This window comes from Pleuronectes platessa, chromosome 13, assembly GCF_947347685.1.
Source record: "Pleuronectes platessa chromosome 13, fPlePla1.1, whole genome shotgun sequence".
In the NCBI taxonomy this organism is placed as follows: Eukaryota; Metazoa; Chordata; class Actinopteri; order Pleuronectiformes; family Pleuronectidae; genus Pleuronectes; species Pleuronectes platessa.
The window spans coordinates 8,896,792-8,917,618 of NC_070638.1; the positions used below are offsets into that span (position 1 = coordinate 8,896,792).

Here is a 20,827-nt window from a genome sequence, read left to right on the forward strand (position 1 = left end):
ATCTATCTATCTATTTATCTATCTATTCATCCATCCATCCATCTATCTATCTATCTATTTATCTATTTATCTATCTATTCATTCATCCATCTATCATCTATTCATCCATCCATCTATCTATCTATCCCTTTATCTATCGATCTATCTATCTAACTATCTATTCATCCATCTATCTATATATCTATCTATTGATACATCCATCTATCCCTCTATCCATCCACCCCTCCTTTAAGTTAGGATCATTGATGTAAATATGAAAATTATGTTTCAGATGAGATAAACACGATACATGATGAAAATATTTACATTTGACTCCTACAGCTGTAATTAACATTCTGATAAATATGCGAATCAGCTTATTAAACTCACTGCTAAAGACTGAACCACCTAATCAGTTTGTTTTGTGACCATAAAAGTTTAAATGGTTGTATGGATTTTAACCATTTAACCAGTTTCTGCTAAAATCATGTACCTAACATTACAGTCAATGGCCAGTCAAAGAAATGAAAAAGGGTTATGTTACAAGACTCAAAGGCATTACTGACGCCCTGTGTGGTTTATTCATTATAAAGTCCTGCTTTACGTCCATAGCTCTCATTTAGATTCAAAGCTTACAGAGACTTAACATATTTGCCTAAATTCAAAGGAATGAATGAACTTGTAGTAAAACACCACTCCCTTAAATAGTTGTTTATTTTAACAACTTTTAAGCAAAAGGAAACTGGAATTTAAATCCAGTCACTGAAAAAAAAAAAACACTTTCCAAGCACCTTGAGTGAGCAACATTTTATTTTTTTTCTATTAACAAATGGTCAATGCAAGCAACAAGTCAGAAGTGGAATGAGTCGAGAAGAGAACTTTAGTATTCAGAAATCTGATACAAACACAAAATAGCTTCGAGCTTTATCACATCACAAAAACAAAACAGAAACTCAGTGATAATGTACAAGTTGGAAGAAAAGAGCTTTTTACCATCAAAACATCAAGAGCATCACTTGAAACCAAGTGGAAATGAAAGCATGTTTGAGGCATGCTCTATTTATTGTGAGGCTTTATTTATTTTGATCCCATTTTTTAAATCTTTATTTGAATGACTCATCTGGTGAATCACATCTCCAAACTCCAGGATATATCAACATTTAACACGCCCAGAAAACACACGGTGCTTCAATTATACAGATTTCTTTTTTTTTAACAGCATGAGAAAAGAGGTCGACACGGGACCGGATTTAAAAATAACTACTGTACATAATGGCTGGTTGCGTCTCAGGCGAGGAGACGAACCGTCTTTCCAGTAACCGTCAAGTAATCCTCGTCAGCCAGCGCCCGGAGCGCCTCGTCGAACAGCTCCTTCGTGATCGCCTGGAAACAAAACCCAGAAGTCAGGACAGGAAGTGGTGGCGACGTTCATGGAAATGGAAAATGTCTTAAATATCTCCCGTAGCTAAAATTTAAAAAAGCTTTTATGGATTACCAACACTGTCAAATAATTATGAGAACTCTTGAGAAAAGATATTTAAATTTGGTTTATCTTTACTTGAAATTACATTAGGATTTCAGTGTATCTCTGTAAAACGGTTAGCTCATATCTAATGAATTATTTATGCATGTTAATGTCATGTGAAACAAACTGTTATGGCTCCAGATTTCTCTCAGCCTTAAAAAAAGCTGAATAAATATTTACCGTTTCCGACTGTCCTCGGAGGTCGTCCAGCAGCTGCTGGTATTTTATGGCCGGCATCTTTCCCTTGGCCTGGATCACTTTCTTTAGAGCTTGGGCCACTTCCTCCCTACGCTTGCGGGCGGTGGTGCTCATACCTGTGAACAGAAATCAACATTATGAACTATACAATCATTATATCGGTGAGCCGGACTAGAGCTGGAGCAGACAAAGGATGAATGTGGTAATACATTTTCTTTTATCGTTAGGGTAACTTTTAAAAAGGACTGTCAGACATTGAATGGTTTCAGCCTTTCCAGTGTCAGAGGTTGTAGCTTTTCCTTTTTAATAATTATCATATTTGGGGGTTTTTAACTTTCTTTTGAACAAATAAGACATTTTAAAATGTCACTTGGAACTTTGGCTGTTTTCCTCTTTTTCTTCTCATTTTATTGTTTAACAGATTAAATGATTGAACACATTCAGTGTCGGCGTTAATTCCGACAAAAGGAAACAGTCCTGAAGCGATAAATTGATTTACAAGAAAACTACCATTTTACGCTTTGAGTTATCAGAGTATGAAAAACAATATAAATGATTTGATATACATCATTTGAATTTTATCCGAGCCCAAGTTCAGGTACCATATTACAAGCCTGTGTTTAAAAAAAAAGAGTTGCTACAATTCAAAGTGCATCATGGCAGCGAGTTAAAAACCTTCTCCATCTTACGAACCTGTTGTGAGAATAGAGATGTCCACGAAGCCTGTCCTGGGATCTGTTGCTGACTGTTTGAGGGCCTCGCGGTGGAGCCGCTTGGCCTCCTCCACGTCGATCGTCTCCACCTTCTCAGAGAGGCGCACCTTAGCGTGGGCCTCGGCCAGCCGGATCAGGGACTCCAGCTGCCGGGGGTAGGCGGACACCATTCCTCGACCACTGCCTATCTTCCTCATGTCCACGTAGGCCTGGGGACCAACACGCACAAGGTCATCGAAGGCTCTCAAAAACAAATCTGTCTGGAAATGTTCACCATCACGCTCGGAGATGGCAGAACTGGGTAGAGGGAACAAACCTCAATGAGGGCCTGGCCGGCTTCTTCACTCAGTCTTGGTTGGATGGTGGTTCGTGCGTATGCGATGTAGTCCTTCAACACGGCCATGTCCAGGTACTCCTCCTCGATCTGCTCCTCGCTCTGGTAGTAGAGCGACACCAGGTGGTGGGCCAGCCTGCGGTCGTACGCCTCGTCTTGAGGGTCCAGCATCAAGAAAATAAGATCGAATCTGGTGGAGCGCGAAAACTTTATGTTAAAAACCAATAACGTGAGAATAAATCATGAAGAGCTTATGAAAAAGAACTTCAGGCCGGATGTCGATCATTCACATCTGAGAAACTATTTTCTCAAACAGTTTTTAATCAGCATCATATGCAGGTAGCAAGTGTTTCTAAGTAAATCAGTTATAAAACCAAAGGATGCTCAAAATATCCTTCAAAACATTCACTGGTTTGTAATGATAATAATTTAGTGACTCTCAATCTTCACCTGGACAGCAGCGTGTGCGGCAGCTGGATGTTCTCGATGGTCGTCTTCTTGGGGTTCCACTGAGACTCCACCGGGTTGGCGGCGGCCAGCACAGCGGTACGGGCGTTCAGCTGGCAGATGATTCCAGCCTGAGGAGACAGGGTTCACGTGTTGGATCTTACGGTCTCATATGTTCCCTGGTTTTCTGCACATGTATGAAATGAATCACATGTACCTTGGCAATGGAGAGGGTCTGCTGCTCCATGACCTCGTGCAGCACCGAGCGCGTGCTGTCGCTCATCTTGTCAAACTCGTCGATGCAGCAGACGCCGTTGTCGCTCAGCACCAGAGCTCCCGTCTGCAGGACCAGCTGCCGGGTCTCCGGGTCCTTCATCACGTAGGCGGTGAGACCCACGGCGCTGGAGCCCTTCCCTGAGGTGTACTGGCCGCGGGGCACCAGGTTGTGGACGTACTGCAGCAGCTGGGACTTGCTGGTGCCGGGGTCTCCGCAGAGCAGGATGTTCACATCCGCGCGGAAGTGGCCGCGGCCGGTCTGACTGAAGTCTTTAGTGCTGCCGCCGAACAGCTGCAGCAAGATGCCCTGGAAGGAGCGGACGAGTTACCGTTATTATTTGTTAAGATTATATTCCGTCAAATTCTCGATGAAGTGCTGGATTAGATGCATATTCAAATTTGTCCCGAGCCCTGAAACTAACACCCCCACATGAATAGAGCAGTTAAACTTCACCCATTGTCTCCTGCTGCAATCTATCAAAAATAGTTTGTCTATAAAAACACACGTGGCCATTAAATCCATTCACCAGGCTTTGTCATGTGTGCGACAGACTGTGTTACGTGGTCCTTGTAGAGTTCCACGCTCATGTTCTGTCCTGCATCCTTTCACACACACACACACACACACACCTTTTTGATGTCCTCGTGCTCGTAGATGCTCGGTGCGAGTGCAGAGGAGAGCCGCTCGTAGACGTCCGGCTTGGCCGCCAGCTCCTTCAGCGTCTGCACTCGGACCTCGGTGAAGAGCTTCTGGTCGGTCTCGTCGGTCAAGCCGTGGAGACGCTTCTCGTCCGTCTTGCGGAAGTGGATGGCGTCTATGTGGGTCTTGTACACGGACTTCACGTTGCCCTGGCGGGGGTTCACGCGCATGGGGACGGCTCTGTAGACGCCTGCAGGGACGTTTGAGAAACTGTTCAGGGATCGTTCAACAGCTCTACTCAAGAGTTTGGTGCAGAAATCATCGACTTTATCAACAACTTTGATAAGTGATGGATTATTCATGGAGAGCATCTCAAATATGAGGATTTTTTTTTTGAATTCTCTTTGAATTGTGGACAGCTGGTCAGAAAAATGAAGTAGTATAGAAGAATTTATTCAAATGAAATGGAAATATTCTAGTTATCAATGATAAATTTATGGTTTTCTGTCATTTTCCCCCCAAAAGGAAATATGCTATGCTAGAGGACTTTCTGATTTCAAATAATTAATGTTTTGGGGGTTTAAGAAGCAGGTTGATGAATAAATCTGATAACATCTATTCGAAATTGTGATAAAAAGAAAAGAAAAGAACTCATATAAATAGATGAGATCTTACCAGTGATGTTTATTCGGTCCCCTGGCTGCACTTTGTCCACCAGGTCGTTATGAGCATAGATAATAGTTGTGTGTGGCGTCTGACCGGCCGGCATGTCTTCAGGAGACTCCTGAATTTTGATCTGTCGCAACAGAGGATCAACAAATGAGCAGATGTCGTCACCTCGGGGGGGGGGGGGGGGGGGGCAACATGTCACCAATCGCCACCTCGCATATTGTGAGCCGAGGTGTTACTGCCTGTTTAGCAATCTGCCCCTCAACCCCACCCAAGTCTCACCATCTGCTTGTCGGAGAATGCGGAGCGGTTGTGAATGAGCGCCAGGCTGTGGGTGGTGTTGCAGTTGCGACACACAGCCGGCTCAGCGATGCGCCCGCGGTCCACCTCCACGCGGGTGCTGTAGGCGCACACCTGGCACTGGAAGAACGCCTCCTGCATCTCGGGGATGAGCTGCGAGGTGCGGATCACCATGCCGCTGATGGTGATGAGCTGATCGATGTCTGCGGAGGCAAAGCATACGGCGACACAGAAGCTTTAGGCTGAAGCCGATACCTCACGTTTTATCAAAAGCCTTCACAAATATCCCACTCTAAATATGGGAGGAATATGTTGCCCTCATACGTGTGATGCACGTGAACGTATGCACACGCACCTTCTGGGTTCAGGCTCCGCATGTTCCGGGTTTTCAGAGCGTTGTAGGGGCGAACCTGGATCTGGTATTCCAAAATGGAGTCTGGGAAACGCTCAAAGAAGAGTTCGTTGACGGCCATGTCGAAGGTTGGAATGACTTCCTGCCGGGGAAACAAATGACTTGGTTTATAAGTGTTAATTTGTCTCATGTTCCCTGTTTAGATTTTATTGTGTACTGCAAATTGAGGACAGCAACTAACCATTTGATAGATCTAACTAGGTTACACTTCAATGGCACTTTTTTTTTTTTTTTCCTTTTGCATTTATGACATCTTATGTATGTTACTTAATTTTTTGCTATATATTTATCTTCAGTTATATATATTTTTTATTTTTTCATTTTATTATTATCCGGTATGTGTGTATCTGTTTGTGTGAGTACTTGGGTATGCTTATGTTTTTATACGATAACTACTTTATTTATGTGCTGTTGAATGATGACGATTGTTGTCCTTCAAATCCCAATAAAAATTTGATCACAAAAAAAAAGTGTTAATTTGTCAAACAGCCACGTAAGTAACAATAAATACAATTTAACAAAGCATCAGAAAACTTCCTGTAGATTAAGTGTGACAACAATAATCTTACAAGTCAATTCCAACTGAAAACTATAATTAATTTACTAGAAGATACTAATCTATGGTCTATTTAAAAAAATCTATGGGATGTCCGTTTTCTATTCAGTTTAACTTACAGGTGGAAATACAGATTGATCCCTTTATGAATGTACAAGAAATTTCATTAATTTTTACAGCAAAATTTCATAAAAACTGTAAATCTTGAATCTTATTATACATGAGAATAACGTGTGGATATAAAATAAAAGGATTTTACCTGCGGGTAGCAGATGAGCTGCCTGTAAAGTTCTGCATCAAAGGACTTCACATGAAGACTATTCACATTCAGCACCGGATCTCCAACAACACTGATCTGTGGGAGAGAAAAATATCAACTATTAAAATGAACATAAATGAGATCTGTTGCAATATTCCGATTTAAAAAAAGAACTAATGCATCACAACCTCTATTTACCCTCATTTCCTTTCGAGCTCATTATTAACTGTTCAAAAGTGACCAAAAAGTAGCTCAAACTAATTAAATGACCTGATTTAAACCAGTGTTTTGACTGGTGGTACCGTTACGACTCCCCAGTTACACCAGCACGGAGTCTTACTCTACCTCTTCCAGCTTCTGCATGTACAACGGCTCGTTCAGATCCAGGCCAGCGTTCTCGTCTTCGGTGGACGTCTGGTCGATGAACCTCTGCAGGAACCTCTGGAAGCAAAACGGCACAGAACATGCAAACGTCAGCTCTAATGGCTTCGGAGCAGGAAATGTGTTTTAAAAAATGATTTAATGTGCGATGATGTTCATACCTGAAACTTGTCCTTGCAGATGGCCACGTTGACGTCAGTCCCCCAGATCACCAGCCTCTGGCCGGCGTTTGGTTCGCTGGCGACCGCACCATCAGCACTCGGCTAAAAACAGTTTTATGGTTTTAAGTTTCAAACATTGTTAGGTTTTTATCTTATACGAATTTAACGATAATAATCAATGCACTAAATCTCCACTCCTCCACTGACCGGCTCAGACTGGAGATCGACCTGTGGACCCTTCCTGACTGACCCCAGGTCAGGACGCTGCCGGGCCGGGGTGCCGCGCACTCCGCTGCGAGGGGTCCCTTCCACCCTGGAGCCTGGGGTCCCGTACATGAGGGGGGAGCTCATGTCCACATCATGGGCTAAGACTGTTAGGACAGAGACAGTTAAAACCCCTCTAGTGGATAATGATAAAACAATACACATCAAGTCACACTGGGCACGGTCTCACGTACCCGATGGTCGTGGGCTGGAGAACAGGGAAGCGTCCTGAGGTGCAGAGGGACTGAGCAGGTCGGTGGCCGGGGAGGTGGGCATCGGCATCAGGTCCCCGGTGGAGGAGTCCTGACCCCGGCGCCTTTGAGAGGGAGGCGAGATGGGGCCCTCGCTCGTGGCTGAGGATACAGGAGTAGAGAAATGAATAACAGTGTATAAGAGACCTGCTTTGAATATTAAATCCATCTCAGAATATTTCAGCAGGAGGTTTTAATTAATTTAGGAACCTATGAACTTACGTGTGGAGGGGTTGGTGCTCCTTCCACGTTTGCGGCCTCCAGGAGTCGACATCGGTGAAGACATGGTTGCTGCAGTATCTAAAGATCAAATAGACTCAAATTAAATTACCTGCAGATTTCAAATTTCTGTTCTAAACCTATAATCTGGATTTCATACACCTGTTGTCTGAGTTTAAACTACACGCCTGTTGTTTGTTTCTTCTGCTGGGTTGGCAGTGAGGACACCAGGCTCATATCTAATACCATCCAGTCATCAAGGGTTTGAATGTTTGAGCAAATCCACTGAAGTTATGAACCATTGTGTGTCGACGTACTGTTGAACTGAGAATCCTACTCTTCCTGTTGTTTTATTGAAAGATTTAATGCACATAACGAGCAGACTGAAAGATCTGGACTGATATTGTATCATCTTCCCTCTATCTGCTAAATGAAATGTACAAACATGTCTTTAAGTGGAACTGAAATCTGTTAGGATTCATATTATTCACATGACACCACACTTCAGTGTTTTCTAATGCACGGTTAAAGAATACATGTTAAAGTGCAAATCAAGGCCTTTGTCCATCTTCTATTATGACCAACTTTGTAGCTGCAATGTTTTGGTGATTGGCTTTAATAAATCAATAATCCATTCTACAAAATAAATGTTAACTGTGATCATCAGACTCATGGGTCCTGCCTCCACTTCAACTTGGTTATAACTGGGTCTTTAGGAGTTTTATAGAAAACCTTGGGTCGGTTCACGTCATAACTTTTCCACCATTTGACATGAGGCCACAGACACAATGAGCTGAAATCTGATTCCACCGATTTGACGATTTAAACCGAGCAGGCAAACAAATCTGAATGTTGATGTAAGATCACTGAGACGAGTTCAAGCAGCGCCGCTTTGTTTTAACCACCATTGTTCCCAGTTTGATGCTAAACCAGTTAAAATACACTCAGACTGTTCTTACCTCTTCTTGTGTTCACGTCCGTGTGCTGCAGAACTGGCGCGAAACTGCCAGTGACGTAATTTTCGCGGGGAACTTTGGACCAATGGGAGGCCGCGATGGTGCGTTTCCTGCCAGGCGACTCGTTCACTTCAGAGAGGGAAGAGGGGGGGGAGTCGGATGACTTTCTACTAATGCGACTTCAATTAAACATAATGAGAAGTTTTACTACATATATAAAGTACTTTAAGTACAAATATATAACTGTACATGTTACATTTGTTGATAAAAATACATTGTGTGTTTTCTGTGTGTGATCTTATACACACTCACACCCTGAGCTCATTTGGTTTGGTCCAACAGGAAAACAGTCCACGTCTCTCTTTATTGAAACTTTTCACAATAAAAAAAATCCGAAAACCAGATTTACAACAAAAAAAACAAACATAGGAAAATGAATTAATAAACAAGCTTCATGTACATACAAGTAAATAATTTAAACATTTAATTTGTGCTGCTCTTCTGCCTCCAAGTATAAATTAGCAAATGCTATAATAATACAGACAAATGTAATGATTAAAAAACTAATAAATATAAAATGCACTACAGTTAACTAGCTTCTGTACCTTTAAAAAATATTATAAATATAGAAGAATGTCATTGAATTAACATATTTACATCAATGTAAAGGGAAATCGTAAAATCCTGAAAATGTGGATTTATTGCCGAACTGTAAATGAAATGAAATGCGGCAGATTATTTTCATTTGGGGAAACATTTTTAAACAACGTGCAGGCTACGAATAAACCATTATTGATTTGTGAATATGGATTTGACAGAAGGACCTAAATCTACACAGAGACAACAGAAGGAGGCAGTATTGGGACATTTAATCAGGAAGTGGATTCATTTTAACATCTTTTATAAAGTTCTCAGATTTATTTGAGGATGGATGCAAAAAAAAAAATCACAAATGAGTGAAATATAATTGTATGAATTTATTCGGCAATTAAATCACAGCGTCACAAGAAAAATCCTCTTTATTGACACAGTGTGTATGTATGTGTTAGGTGACTTGACCTGTAGGTGCGTCCAACGATCACTATGTGGCGCAGTTTCCCTTTGAGACGAGACCGGGACAGAGGAAAAGTACTGCTCAGTCTCCAAGAGGAAAACAGCGAGGCGTTTCTGAGAAGTGTCGGCACGTGTGTCATTTAAGGCGGTTTTTTAAATAGATGAGATTTTCATTTTAACATCATCAGAAACATTTTGTTCTCGACACGAGAAAATAATTAACACCTAAAATGTAATCCTGTCTGACTAACATTTTGTACATTTTATTCAGCTAATATATCGTCTTTCAATCCATCTACCCACCCCTCCAACTATCTATCATCTCATCCACCTATCTATCTATCTATCTGTTCATCTCTCTCTCCACCCCTCCACCTATCTTATCTATCTGTTCAGTTTTGAATCTCTGTGCAAATTTGTGGAATGTGACTATTACTAAAAGTACAGCTCTTCAGTACATATTCCATGTACTTTCTTGAATATTTACATTTCTCCGCCATAAGGGGAAAACACTGCACCTTTTACTTGACTACGTATCAACTCTTTATTTGACAGATATATTATCATCACTTCACAAGTATAACATTATAAATTGTCCAAATAAAATCAGCTGTAAGTAGTTAATAAAATAAGATGCATTGTTATAAGTATTTAAAGTAGTTACAAAGAGTTTGGCCTCCACTAGTAACACGATTAAACTTCCATTTGAAATTTCTGATGGTTCTTCTGTGTAAGTGATTAGAAGAAACTCGTGCTGGAACTTTTTCATGAGGCAGATTTTTGTTAGCAGGTCCTGGACAGAAGACAACTTCTCTGTAATGTAAGAAGTTAAGCATTTGTTTGACAAATGTTTCACCACCACAAAAGTATTTTTTGGTCTTATTGTGCCAAAGGCCCCCCCACCACTTTTATACAGGCCCCCAGACTGAAAGAGAAGAAGAACAATTTGTAGTTTATTGTTATTTCATTTCTCTTTGTGAATCGTTAGTTCCCCTTTGGAGTCATTTTACGTCTTTCCTGGTTTTATGTCTCATTTGTTTCTCTTTAGGATCATTATGGGTCTTTGTCGTCATTCTGCGTCTCTTTGTGGTCCACATGTCTCCTCGTGAATATGTCGTGCCTCTATTTGTTCATTTAACGTGTCTTTGTCATCATTCTGGGCCTTTGTAGACATTGTGGGTCTCTCTGCAAACACCATTGAATCGATTTGCGGTCATCTTACGTCTCTTTGTGGTCAGTGTTTGTTCTATTTACATTCTGTCGGTGTCACCCAGGTGTCCCTGACCCTTCGGCCCTGGACCTCTGTCCAGCCGGCTCATTCAGGAATACGTCAACGTGTCTTATGAGTCCACATGGTCTGCTCACTTGTATGAGCAGGACAATAACTAACCACGATAAACTACTCTCACACAGGGAGCATCCACACTTTAATGACACCTGGCTGATTATATTTCTGTTCTTTTACTTTATACAACGTCTGAAATCAGAGGGTTGACTGGTGATGATTGATTTTTTTATCTCCCCACCAGCGTTTGAAGCTGACATTTATAGTCGGACAGATTAAAGTAAAGTCCAAACACCGGAGCTGAGCAGAGCTACAGCATGTCAACAAGTCCCAGCCATTCATACGATCATAGTAAAAAGTGGGAGGCAACGAGCAACACGCCCCTCTCTCCTCAAATGGGAAGTGAAGGGACACCACGTGATCCCCGTTTGCACTTGACTGGCTCCTGAGAGGGCGGCCACGTGTGACGTCAGCGGCGGAAACGATACAAAACACTCTGCGGGAGAACAGGCGCCTCAGATGAGTGACAGGAAGTGTGTGAGCGTTGTTGACAGCAGCCTGACAGTCAGCACCCGGGGATAAACGCACCTCGACTCTAAAGATTAAAGGAGCAGACGCTGCGGAGAGAGAGAAGAGAGAGAGAGAGAGCGAGAGAGAGAAACTGCGCAGCGCCATCCAGCTGCAAACAGCTGTCACATCTGTGCGTCACTCCAACAACAAGAAAAAGTTTCTTCCCTAAAGCACGTGGACGAGTCTTCAGAGTTCATGTGTGACATATACAGCCTGGACTCCCACTGCGTGTCTCCACAATGCAACATGAGTTGGGCGATGGAGCCGGCTAACTTCTACGAGTGCGCCAAGCTGGGCGGCCCGCAGCACGGGGCGTGCAAGCCGGGCAGCCGGGGCGACGGGTCGGCCGAGGACGGCACCATGGTGGAGCTGAGCACCGCCGCGGCGATGTACGACGACGAGAGCGCCATCGACTTCAGCCAGTACATCGAGTCGATGACAGCCGTGCCCAACCTGGAGCTGTGCAACGACGAGCTCTTCCTCGACCTGTTCAACACCGTGAAGCAGGAGAAGGCGGATTTCTACAACCTGCAGAGCTCCGTGCTGCCCGGCGGCATGCAGCAGCAGCAGCAGCAGCAGCAGCCGCCGCTGTCAGCCGCGTACCCGGCGGAGAGGAGAGCGGACAGCGAGCTGGACAAGGGGGCGTTCAGCGCGCCCATCAAGCAGGAGTCCGACTGGAGTGACAGCGACATGTCCTCGTCCCTGCCCTCGCAGATCGAGTCCTGCGCCCAGACCTCCGTCAGCCTCACCACGGGACAGCCCACCCCACCCACGACCCCGGAGCCCGCGTCCGCCGCCAGCTCGGCCAAGTCCTCCCCGCGGAAGATGGGCCGGGAGAAGGGCAAGAAGTCGGTGGACAGGTACAGCATGGAGTACCGACAGAGGCGAGAGCGGAATAACATTGCAGTGAGGAAAAGCAGGGACAAAGCCAAGAGGCGCAACTATGACATGCAGGAGAAGATGATGGAACTGAACGCCGACAACGACAGACTTCACAAAACGGTGGATCAGCTCACCAGGGAGCTCTCCGGCCTCAGAGACTTCTTCAAGCAGATGCCCAACTCCTCCTTCGCGGCTCTGTCCTCGGGCAGCGAGAGGCGGTGACACACTCACTCTATGAACTGCGCTTTCAGGAGACATACCTCAGACACTTCGTGTTTACCATCTGTACCAGATGTATTTTAAGCTTACCATAATGGCACTGGAAAATATATGATGTTGCTGCCATATTTTATGTGGGATTTTTCCTCTGTATTAAATTATTTTACCACTGCATTTATGACATGATGATATACCTGACATGGTACACTTTTTTTATAATTCCAAACTTTGTATAAGAGCCAGAGCATGATCTTTTATATAGTTTGTATAAAACCTGGAGAATATTTTGTTTATGGAATCTACAATAAAATCATTGAAAAGTTGCAGAAGTTTCCTGGCGTGTGAGTGTTTTCAGAAAAGTACAACAGGAAGTGAGAAAGTAAAGTCAGCAAAAATAAGTTTATTGACACGGTGTCAGTAATCTTACATACAGAGGTAGATGACTTGGTCTCAAAAAGGGTTTTTAGACCAATTTAAAAAAACGTGTTGACTCTCAAACACTCTCCTCTTAAAGTCAGATCCCAGTCGAGGCAGCACGTGGGCTGCTCTGACAGACTGCATGCCACTGGCCTGCCCTTGGGCCGTCAACTCCTGGTCCACAGGATCACATATCATTAACACAAACAAGACCTTGTCTTCTTGACTTCAGAGCAGCCTCAAGCTGTCAGGGAGGCCTTCAGCAGGGGGGAGTGGGCTCAGACCAAGGCCTGGTGTGCATGCAGATCCTTGGAGCCTGAAGATTGATACCATTAGCTACTTGCCCTGACGTCCATTAGAGGCAGATTTCTTCCAGGCCGATCCAGGGGGCAGGTTTATTGGTGACGACTCGGATGTAAGCGGTGAGGGGGCCCACCTCTTTTCCCAGGACATTCTCCACATCGTAACCTGGGAACTGAGACACACAGTCCATCAGAAATAACTCATCCCTGACAAGCTGAGACATATACATCCATTTACTATGTAGCTACTAGTACTTTAGGCAGGAAACTTGTCTCCCAGAATTACAATTACTTCTTCTGCTGCAGCTTTAGAAAAATAACTTGTTATAGTTCTTAAATCGGATGATGTTGCTGCAGGAAGGCCTGAGAGCACTTCAGGGTCTGATCTTTGCACCCTTCATATCACTCAGCATCTTAGCACTCTGACAAAGACCACTATAGCTGCAACAAATCTAATCAGAGTGATTGATAGATTATATTCAATCAATTATTTTGTCTAAAAAATGCTAGAAAGTTGCAAGAAGAAAAAGCCTTTTATAATTTGTCAGACTAAAATGAGCCCTTTTAAATTCCAACAGTCTAAAGACGAGTGAAACTTCAGTTTACAGTACATTTGAAAAAAAAAGGATCAGATTGTCTTATTGCAAATCTCGACGGTTGTCCTTTAAATAAATGGAACTGCAACAACTGTTTGATTATCAAAACCGTTGCAGATTAACCTCATCAATGCACTAATCATTGCAGATCTATTTGTAAAAAACACTGTATTTGAATGATTATACTTATCTTCAACCACTAGTAGGCTATATGTAAAGTAAATGATAATATTTAACGTGGCAAATCCACATGCAAACAGAGAAGATCATCAAACGCAAGAAGATTAAATCAATATTTTGGCAGCTAATTCCTTCAACTGCATGAAATCACATCATGACTCAGGGATTTTTTTGTTGGGCACAGAACAGAGCTTTATCAGCCTGACATGTACAGATGACTGCTCTAAGGCCATATTGACAGAAGATCAATGCACCGTGCAGTTCAGCCCAGTGTTTTGTCACGGTTTGTAAAAGCAAACCTACCTCGTTCCCCTCCAGTGCTGCCGTGTTCAGAAGGGACATGATCGTCCTTTTCTGCAGCTGTTGAGCAAATCAAAGAAAGCGTGGAGCCATCAATGTCTTTTTGATAATCGGCCAAATGTTGTAAATACAGACCGACTATTGAACTAATCACACTGTGCCCTCTGTGAGAGACAGACTGATAGAGGGAGTTAAAATATATGACTGATAAGAACTGATAATTTGATCTAATACGCTCACTTAGTTTGTTGATTGCAAAGTAATATATTCTGCTTTTCTGCAGATGCACACACACAGTGACGGGATTGACTTCCTCATACTTTAAATGTGCAGCATCTGCAGTTTTATCTTTACAAGTCAATGCAACTACAGAGGCCCCACAGAAGAGCAAAGAGGGAGCAGGAGAGGAGTCACAGTTGTTGCACAGCAGGTTTCAACAAGGTTTGAACTAAGTTCTCTAATCACTGCACCGCCCTCCTTCCATGCATTTCTCTCTTTATCTGCTTAAAGCAACAGTTCAACATGGATGAACTTTTCTCACAATCTTGCTGAGAGTTAGGTGAAAAGAGAGATACCATCTCCATTATGTTCTGTAAATATAAAGCCGGGTTAGCACTTAGCATAGCATATACAGTGGCAACAACTAACCTAGCTTGGGCTGGGCATTATGGCCTAAATTATATCGAGATAAAAAAATCTGTCAATAGTGATTTTTTTTTAATAGAGACCGATTATTTTTCCTGAGTGAAGGTTGTGGTTTTTTAAACTCTTCTATATGAGCAGAGAATGATAAACCCTCAACCTCAGTACAACTATGTGTCATACTTCCTCACTGTGGTGAAAAATGCATTTTATCAATGTAAACTGCACTTTTGTTATATTATTATTGAAGAAAATAATAGGTTTATTATTTATTTTGTCTCCAAGCCCTAAGTCCCTGACATTTGACAAAATCCACCTGCAGGCACCTCTACATCTCACAGTTCAACACATTATACATACAACTACGAAAATGTTTCACTGCTGGAAGCAGTTGACAAGAAACCGGCAAAGACTCAAGAAGGACACTTGCTCTGGTTAAGAGACAGTCCAGCACACAGCCAAAATGTGCTTATTACACTTTGGTCTTATGTGGATTAAATAACTAGATATTCCAAGTTAATCAGAGTGTTTCAGAATAATGGGTGAGTGGATTTCGTTACCTTGGGACAGAGCAAGTCTCGCTGTTTCCTAAAGTTCACTTCTTTAAGCTAAATTAAGGCTAAACATCTACTTGCTGTAGTTTTGCATCATGAGTGGTATCAATCTTCTAAACGCACTCGAAGCAAATGAATTTCACAAAAAAATGAACCACAGAACTAAACTCATCACGTATACAGAGTCTAATAATAACCGCTTATCCCTGAAACATTTGGACTTTTGACGTCAAACATAAAAAAGTGTGAGCATTAATACTAATACGCATAAAGCACTGTTCTCACCTTCAACTTTAAAGTGCAATTACTTGCTGAAGCAGAAGTCAGAAACACTTCCAGTTGAATCTTTGTTTCTGGCTTCTCCACCGCGGACTTACAAGACTCACAGTAGAAGTTTTGACTGTGAAAAGGAAAAAAAAACACAAAATGAAAAGCAGGATTCCTCCTGATGATTAACATTGAGCCGTTCTTATGAATTACGACAACTTACGGCCTTTCGGGTAAAACCTCTAAGTTGTCACTTCCACAGTAATTACACGCAGGCCAGGAATAGGCTGTGTTCTCATCTACGCCAACTATCACCCCTGGAGACCGAAATAAAACTGTTAAAGTCAACACAAATCTTACATCAATACTAGCTGTTCTTTATATTAAAGCTACTCGTGGGTGACAACCTGCTTATTTCTATCATTCATTCTACTTGCACTTTTTTCTACTTTCAACTGGTGTATGGCAAAGGAAATATATAGAGGAAACACTGATAACTGAGCTACAAGTCAGTTTCAGTGTGTGTTTACGAGTGTGACAGGTTGTGAGAGATAAACACATCCATTTCATATATATCTGAGGTTGCAGTGACAAATGAAGCAGAGATGTTATTCTGCCTAAACACCAACTCACATGACGACCAGAGCTGCTGATTCATCAACAAATATGGATCCTTTAATAAGATACAGACTCTAACACGGATGAAGGTTTCTCGTGCTTTCAGGGCTGAGGCTTTTTCCACTGTTAATTTCCAGAAGACACTACATGAGTGCAACAGACAATATGTTTGTTTAGTTTTTTTCTGCCACCTGACCAAACATTTACGGCCAGAGGGGCCAGAACCGAGAGGGTTCACGGTTTGATCTTTGCCCTCTACTGCGACACGAAGTCAACAGATGCAGATTATTATCTAATATAAGCCACTCGTGTTTTTTTTTTTATCTGTACCACATTTGGAAACGCTGTAAAAGACATTTCAAGAAAGAAATTAATACATCATGACAAGGACTTTGAATGATGGGTGAAGCAAATTAATTAAAAACAGTAAATGAGTTAAAAGCAGAAAAGTATTGAATTGATATTTTAACCAAGACATGTCTTCAAAAATATGGCAAATCATATTTAACGTTGAGAAAACATGTGCAGACCTTAAAGTATATCCCCAAGGCTAAAAAAAAAAATCTTACTGAGAGACACTGCACCAGGCCTCTACATTTGCCTATTTTCCCATGATGCCACCCTCAAATGAACTCTACAAAGGAGGAGGCACGATCATCTCACTGAAAAACGATATAGGAATTGACATGAGTTCAAGAATATTGCATGTGTTTTTATTCCTTAAAGTCCCACACAATGACGCCCTGAGGACAGTGAATAAGAAACAGAGGAAAGCGATGCCTTCAAACCACAGCAGGGCCTCTTGCTGAGCTGTAAACTTATTGATGAAAAAAAATCAAGTGGTTTTCTTTCTCTGAGAAAAGAAAGTCTTGGAAATGTTCTGCAGGAATCACTTCAGATTTAGACGAGCTCCATGAAAACAGGGCGAAACTGACCTGAGAGAGTACAGAGGGAGTTGGGCGTGGCGTCCAGAGTCAGGGGATCCAGTCTCACAGGTTGGGGCAGGGTCTGCACCTGGGGCTCAGTCAACAACTGGGAAAGTAACGCCTGCCGTGTCGTCGACTGGAGGCTGCCTTCAGGCTCGTCGTGGCATACCTCAATGACTGACTGCTCCGCACACAAAAGGACACCTAGATGTTCAAATTAAAAACCGAATTAAGAATGAAATGTCTATATACACAAGCTGCAGCATTTACTCTGCTCCTCCCGGAAGACGTTTGGTGAGTGTTGGTAGATTTTGTTGAAAATACAGAAGCAAAAGTGCAACCTCGATGCAACAAAGTGAGTTAACATGGGATTCCCGATGAAAGGTTATAGAATGTGAACATCACAGCCCCCTCAAGCTTTGTTCACACATTCACAGGTAACCTTTTTTTTACTTTTTGTTCCGTAAACAGGAAAAATATCTATAATTCTTTAGCTTGGAACATTAATTGCATTGTCAGTCTGTAAATAAATAAATGAATTAAACGTGTTTTCAGGCTTCTGATGATAAGTAAAGGTCAGATCTCCGCCTGTGGCTCTGGAGTGCTCTTGAAATCGCTGGGCAGTTGTTTTTATGGTTTAATGTTGATTGAGATTCATTTAAAAAGGACATAAGTAGAGAATCCCAGTTTTAATAGAACCTATTATACATGTGTTTGTGTGGATGGGGCATCAGCGTTGGCCTAAGTTGTGCATAACCCAACAGGGCTCCACATGGTGAGGAATTTCCAAGTGAATAACAAGTAAGAAACTAGATTTACAGCCATGAGGTTGAATGCCAACCAGTCAAGATGCATTTTGCATCCACATCTGTCATGAATGTTGCCACAATCAATCTATAAATTCTGAATTGTTGATACTTCACAGACGTTTTCCACCAAGCATCACAGATAATCTCGCCAGCCACCATGGTTACAAGGTGGACAAACTAAGGTTAGACTTATCAAATGATTTGGTTGAATAATGAACAGAAAGGTGTTTTAGAAGAACATGATGATGTCAACGTGTTAGGTCTTTATCATTAGACATTTGTGTGAAGTTTTGTAAAAACTTGAGTACAACTTCTTGTGTTCTGGACAAAAACATGATTTGTGACCTTTGATCTCCTAAATCTAAAGATGGGAGAGGACACAACCAAACCGAAAGACAATCGCTGAACAAAAAGACGACTCCCAGTGTCACATCTGACGGGTTGTGATGATTAATGTGGTGCGACAGAGAAAAAACAAGTTCTGCTACACAAATGTGAAATCCATTAAATTATGGGGGTTTTCGCTTGACTTTAGATTTTTTGTGAAATATTGGATAGTTTGACCTCTCTGGCCCTTTAAATGCAACCATGTGAGAATTTTAGAAGAGAAATGTGCTTAAAACTTTTATTGAAGGGCCACAAAACCCTTTGAACCAAAAGCTGTAAACCACTGATTTAATCACAGGTTCATCCAAATAGATAAGAGAGGAGATGTGACCGGTGCGCACAATCATTTAACATATCAACTTTATGTGGCAGTGATCGAGAGGTATGTCCGGGCACAATAAACCACGTCATGTACTAGATCTACCATGTTCTGTGATGGCATCTCTGAACGTCAGGCCACAGGCAGCGGGGGAGCGCAGCGCTTCCAGGACAGAGGAAGTGAGAACACAGGAAGTGCTCACACACAGGGCCACTGTTCGCTTGCACGGCCTCTCGGGCTGCTCCTCCTGAAGACTGGGGTCTGTCAGCACCAACCACACCTCACCCTGGCCTACATCGCTGCTCTGAAGACCAATCAAAAAGAAAAGGAAAAACCAACAACACTCAAACTGAGAAATACTTAGAAACACAGAGTGACCTAGAAATGTACGATTTAAAGGAAACGTAACACAAAAAAAATTGCGATGCAGCGATTTCTGCAAACAGCTTGGACGGGATTAGTCACTCAACACGCTGCACACAAAGCAACAGCCTTAAAAAGTGTATCAGTGTGTCTCAGTGGTGTGAGCATGTGGCAAAGTCCGACAATTTGTTCTGAGCTGCTATCTCATCGCAGTTTACAGTTTAAAGGTCGAATCAATCACGCCTGAGACAGATTGTCTTACACACAGCGATATGAGCACCGCTCTCAACGTGAGAGCATCTTATCAGTTTCTTGGTTTAAATGATCTGAAAAAGAAGCTGCATGAGACAGAGGGTTTATTGTGCTCTTTTGGTTGAAGTCAAATTAAATAAGTGATTTTCAGATACAAATGAAAAGGGACAAAGACAAACCTGCACTCTCTTGTGTAACACCTTGGCAAAGAAACTGCAGCGGCAGCTTTTCATCTCACTCTGAAAAAGAGAAATAAAAAATTGTTTAAGATGGAACTAGTAAAGATAAGTTATCTTAAACCTGCCACATGTTATTTAATTTGTCTCTGTGTGTGTGCTGTGGAAACCTCTTCACCTGCACTATGTCTCTTAAGGTTCGTCGCGTAGGGGGAACATATAGCGCGGACACAGTCTGCCCTTCGGTGGGTTCAACAGAGCTCTCCTGACCTGAGAGCAGGTAGCAGAAGCTCAGAGCTGGACCTGCAGGTCTGCTCTCCTAAAGAAAACAAAGAAAACTTTTAAATAAATTCCATGGTAAAGAAAATATACAGAGTCCTACATTGATTTACCAACTGTTAGTGAGTAATTGTTCTCAAAGTGAGCCATAATTTTCATCAAACATTTTCTAAGATGGCTCTGACAGTACAATGTCTCTCAGAGGCAGAAAACATAAACCATGTTTACACTTGTCTGTTTGAGTTTGACTTTATTATTGTCAACAAACACAACTTTTTGTTTTGCTGTTAAATATATATCGGTAATATTGGCCTGTTCCAGACACCAAGTCAGACACAGTTTCAGATTCAGAGTCAAATACAGCACCCCTCTTATATTTCCTTAATGATTGATAGCGGTCTTGTGTTGTGCACGCTGAAGAATGTCGTCCCTCACTGGATAAACCATCGGCCAATCACAGCCTTGTAGTTAGTATTAAGAATAAGTAGATCATCTTCATAAGTAGCCAGCCAGCTACATAAGGCTTGGATGAAACTGAAAGAGTTCTATAAATCAGCAGAACCATCAACAATAAATACAAAGGCCTCAGTTCATGCGTGATTTTCTCATCAGTTCAGAACCTACTTTGGACACGTTTGGTGTGTTTTCGTGATCTTTGAGTGGAATCACTGGGGGCCACAGACTGTCGATTAAGCTGAAAAGCCTGGTGCGCCTGAAAGTGAGACAAAAAATAAGAAGAAACGAGTGAGGACGGAGGGGGAACTAAAACGTGTGGGATAAGGAGAAACTGGCGAATAAGCAACTTCACTCAGAGAAACACAGAGCTTTCAAAACCAGTTTCACTTCCACTGAAACACAAATCTGTTAAAACAGAGCTTGTTCTGACGTCAA

General features: G+C 42.3%; 3 protein-coding genes across 4 annotated transcripts in view; 1 reads left to right on the forward strand and 2 right to left on the reverse strand.

Annotated features, from left to right (window-relative positions):
* Positions 1–771: 771 nt before the first annotated feature.
* mcm4 (minichromosome maintenance complex component 4) lies at positions 772–8,576 on the reverse strand. Its single transcript, XM_053438099.1, has 17 exons — positions 8,544–8,576; positions 7,588–7,665; positions 7,309–7,467; positions 7,058–7,221; positions 6,851–6,952; positions 6,654–6,749; positions 6,309–6,404; positions 5,437–5,575; positions 5,064–5,284; positions 4,788–4,908; positions 4,103–4,362; positions 3,414–3,779; positions 3,200–3,327; positions 2,732–2,939; positions 2,396–2,624; positions 1,685–1,818; positions 772–1,362 (listed from the first exon to the last, which is right to left on the reverse strand). The coding sequence occupies exons 2-17, from the start codon at positions 7,649–7,651 to the stop codon at positions 1,267–1,269; spliced, it is 2,583 nt and encodes an 860-aa protein (XP_053294074.1). The 5' UTR covers positions 7,652–7,665; positions 8,544–8,576; the 3' UTR covers positions 772–1,266.
* A 2,800-nt stretch (positions 8,577–11,376) lies between these two features.
* cebpd (CCAAT enhancer binding protein delta) lies at positions 11,377–12,872 on the forward strand. The gene has a single exon (XM_053437747.1). The coding sequence runs from the start codon at positions 11,644–11,646 to the stop codon at positions 12,550–12,552; it is 909 nt and encodes a 302-aa protein (XP_053293722.1). The 5' UTR covers positions 11,377–11,643; the 3' UTR covers positions 12,553–12,872.
* Positions 12,873–12,929: 57 nt separating this feature from the next.
* spidr (scaffold protein involved in DNA repair) overlaps positions 12,930–20,827 on the reverse strand; it is a 31,160-nt gene continuing 23,262 nt past the window's right edge. For both annotated transcript variants that reach the window (XM_053437745.1, XM_053437746.1), the window contains 9 exons: positions 20,561–20,648; positions 19,836–19,976; positions 19,661–19,720; positions 18,972–19,170; positions 17,361–17,555; positions 16,031–16,124; positions 15,826–15,940; positions 14,348–14,404; positions 12,930–13,441 (listed from right to left, as the gene is read on the reverse strand). In XM_053437745.1, the coding sequence (XP_053293720.1) occupies positions 13,322–13,441; positions 14,348–14,404; positions 15,826–15,940; positions 16,031–16,124; positions 17,361–17,555; positions 18,972–19,170; positions 19,661–19,720; positions 19,836–19,976; positions 20,561–20,648 (1,069 nt within the window). In that variant the 3' untranslated portion in view covers positions 12,930–13,321. The remainder of the gene's footprint in view (positions 13,442–14,347; positions 14,405–15,825; positions 15,941–16,030; positions 16,125–17,360; positions 17,556–18,971; positions 19,171–19,660; positions 19,721–19,835; positions 19,977–20,560; positions 20,649–20,827) is intronic.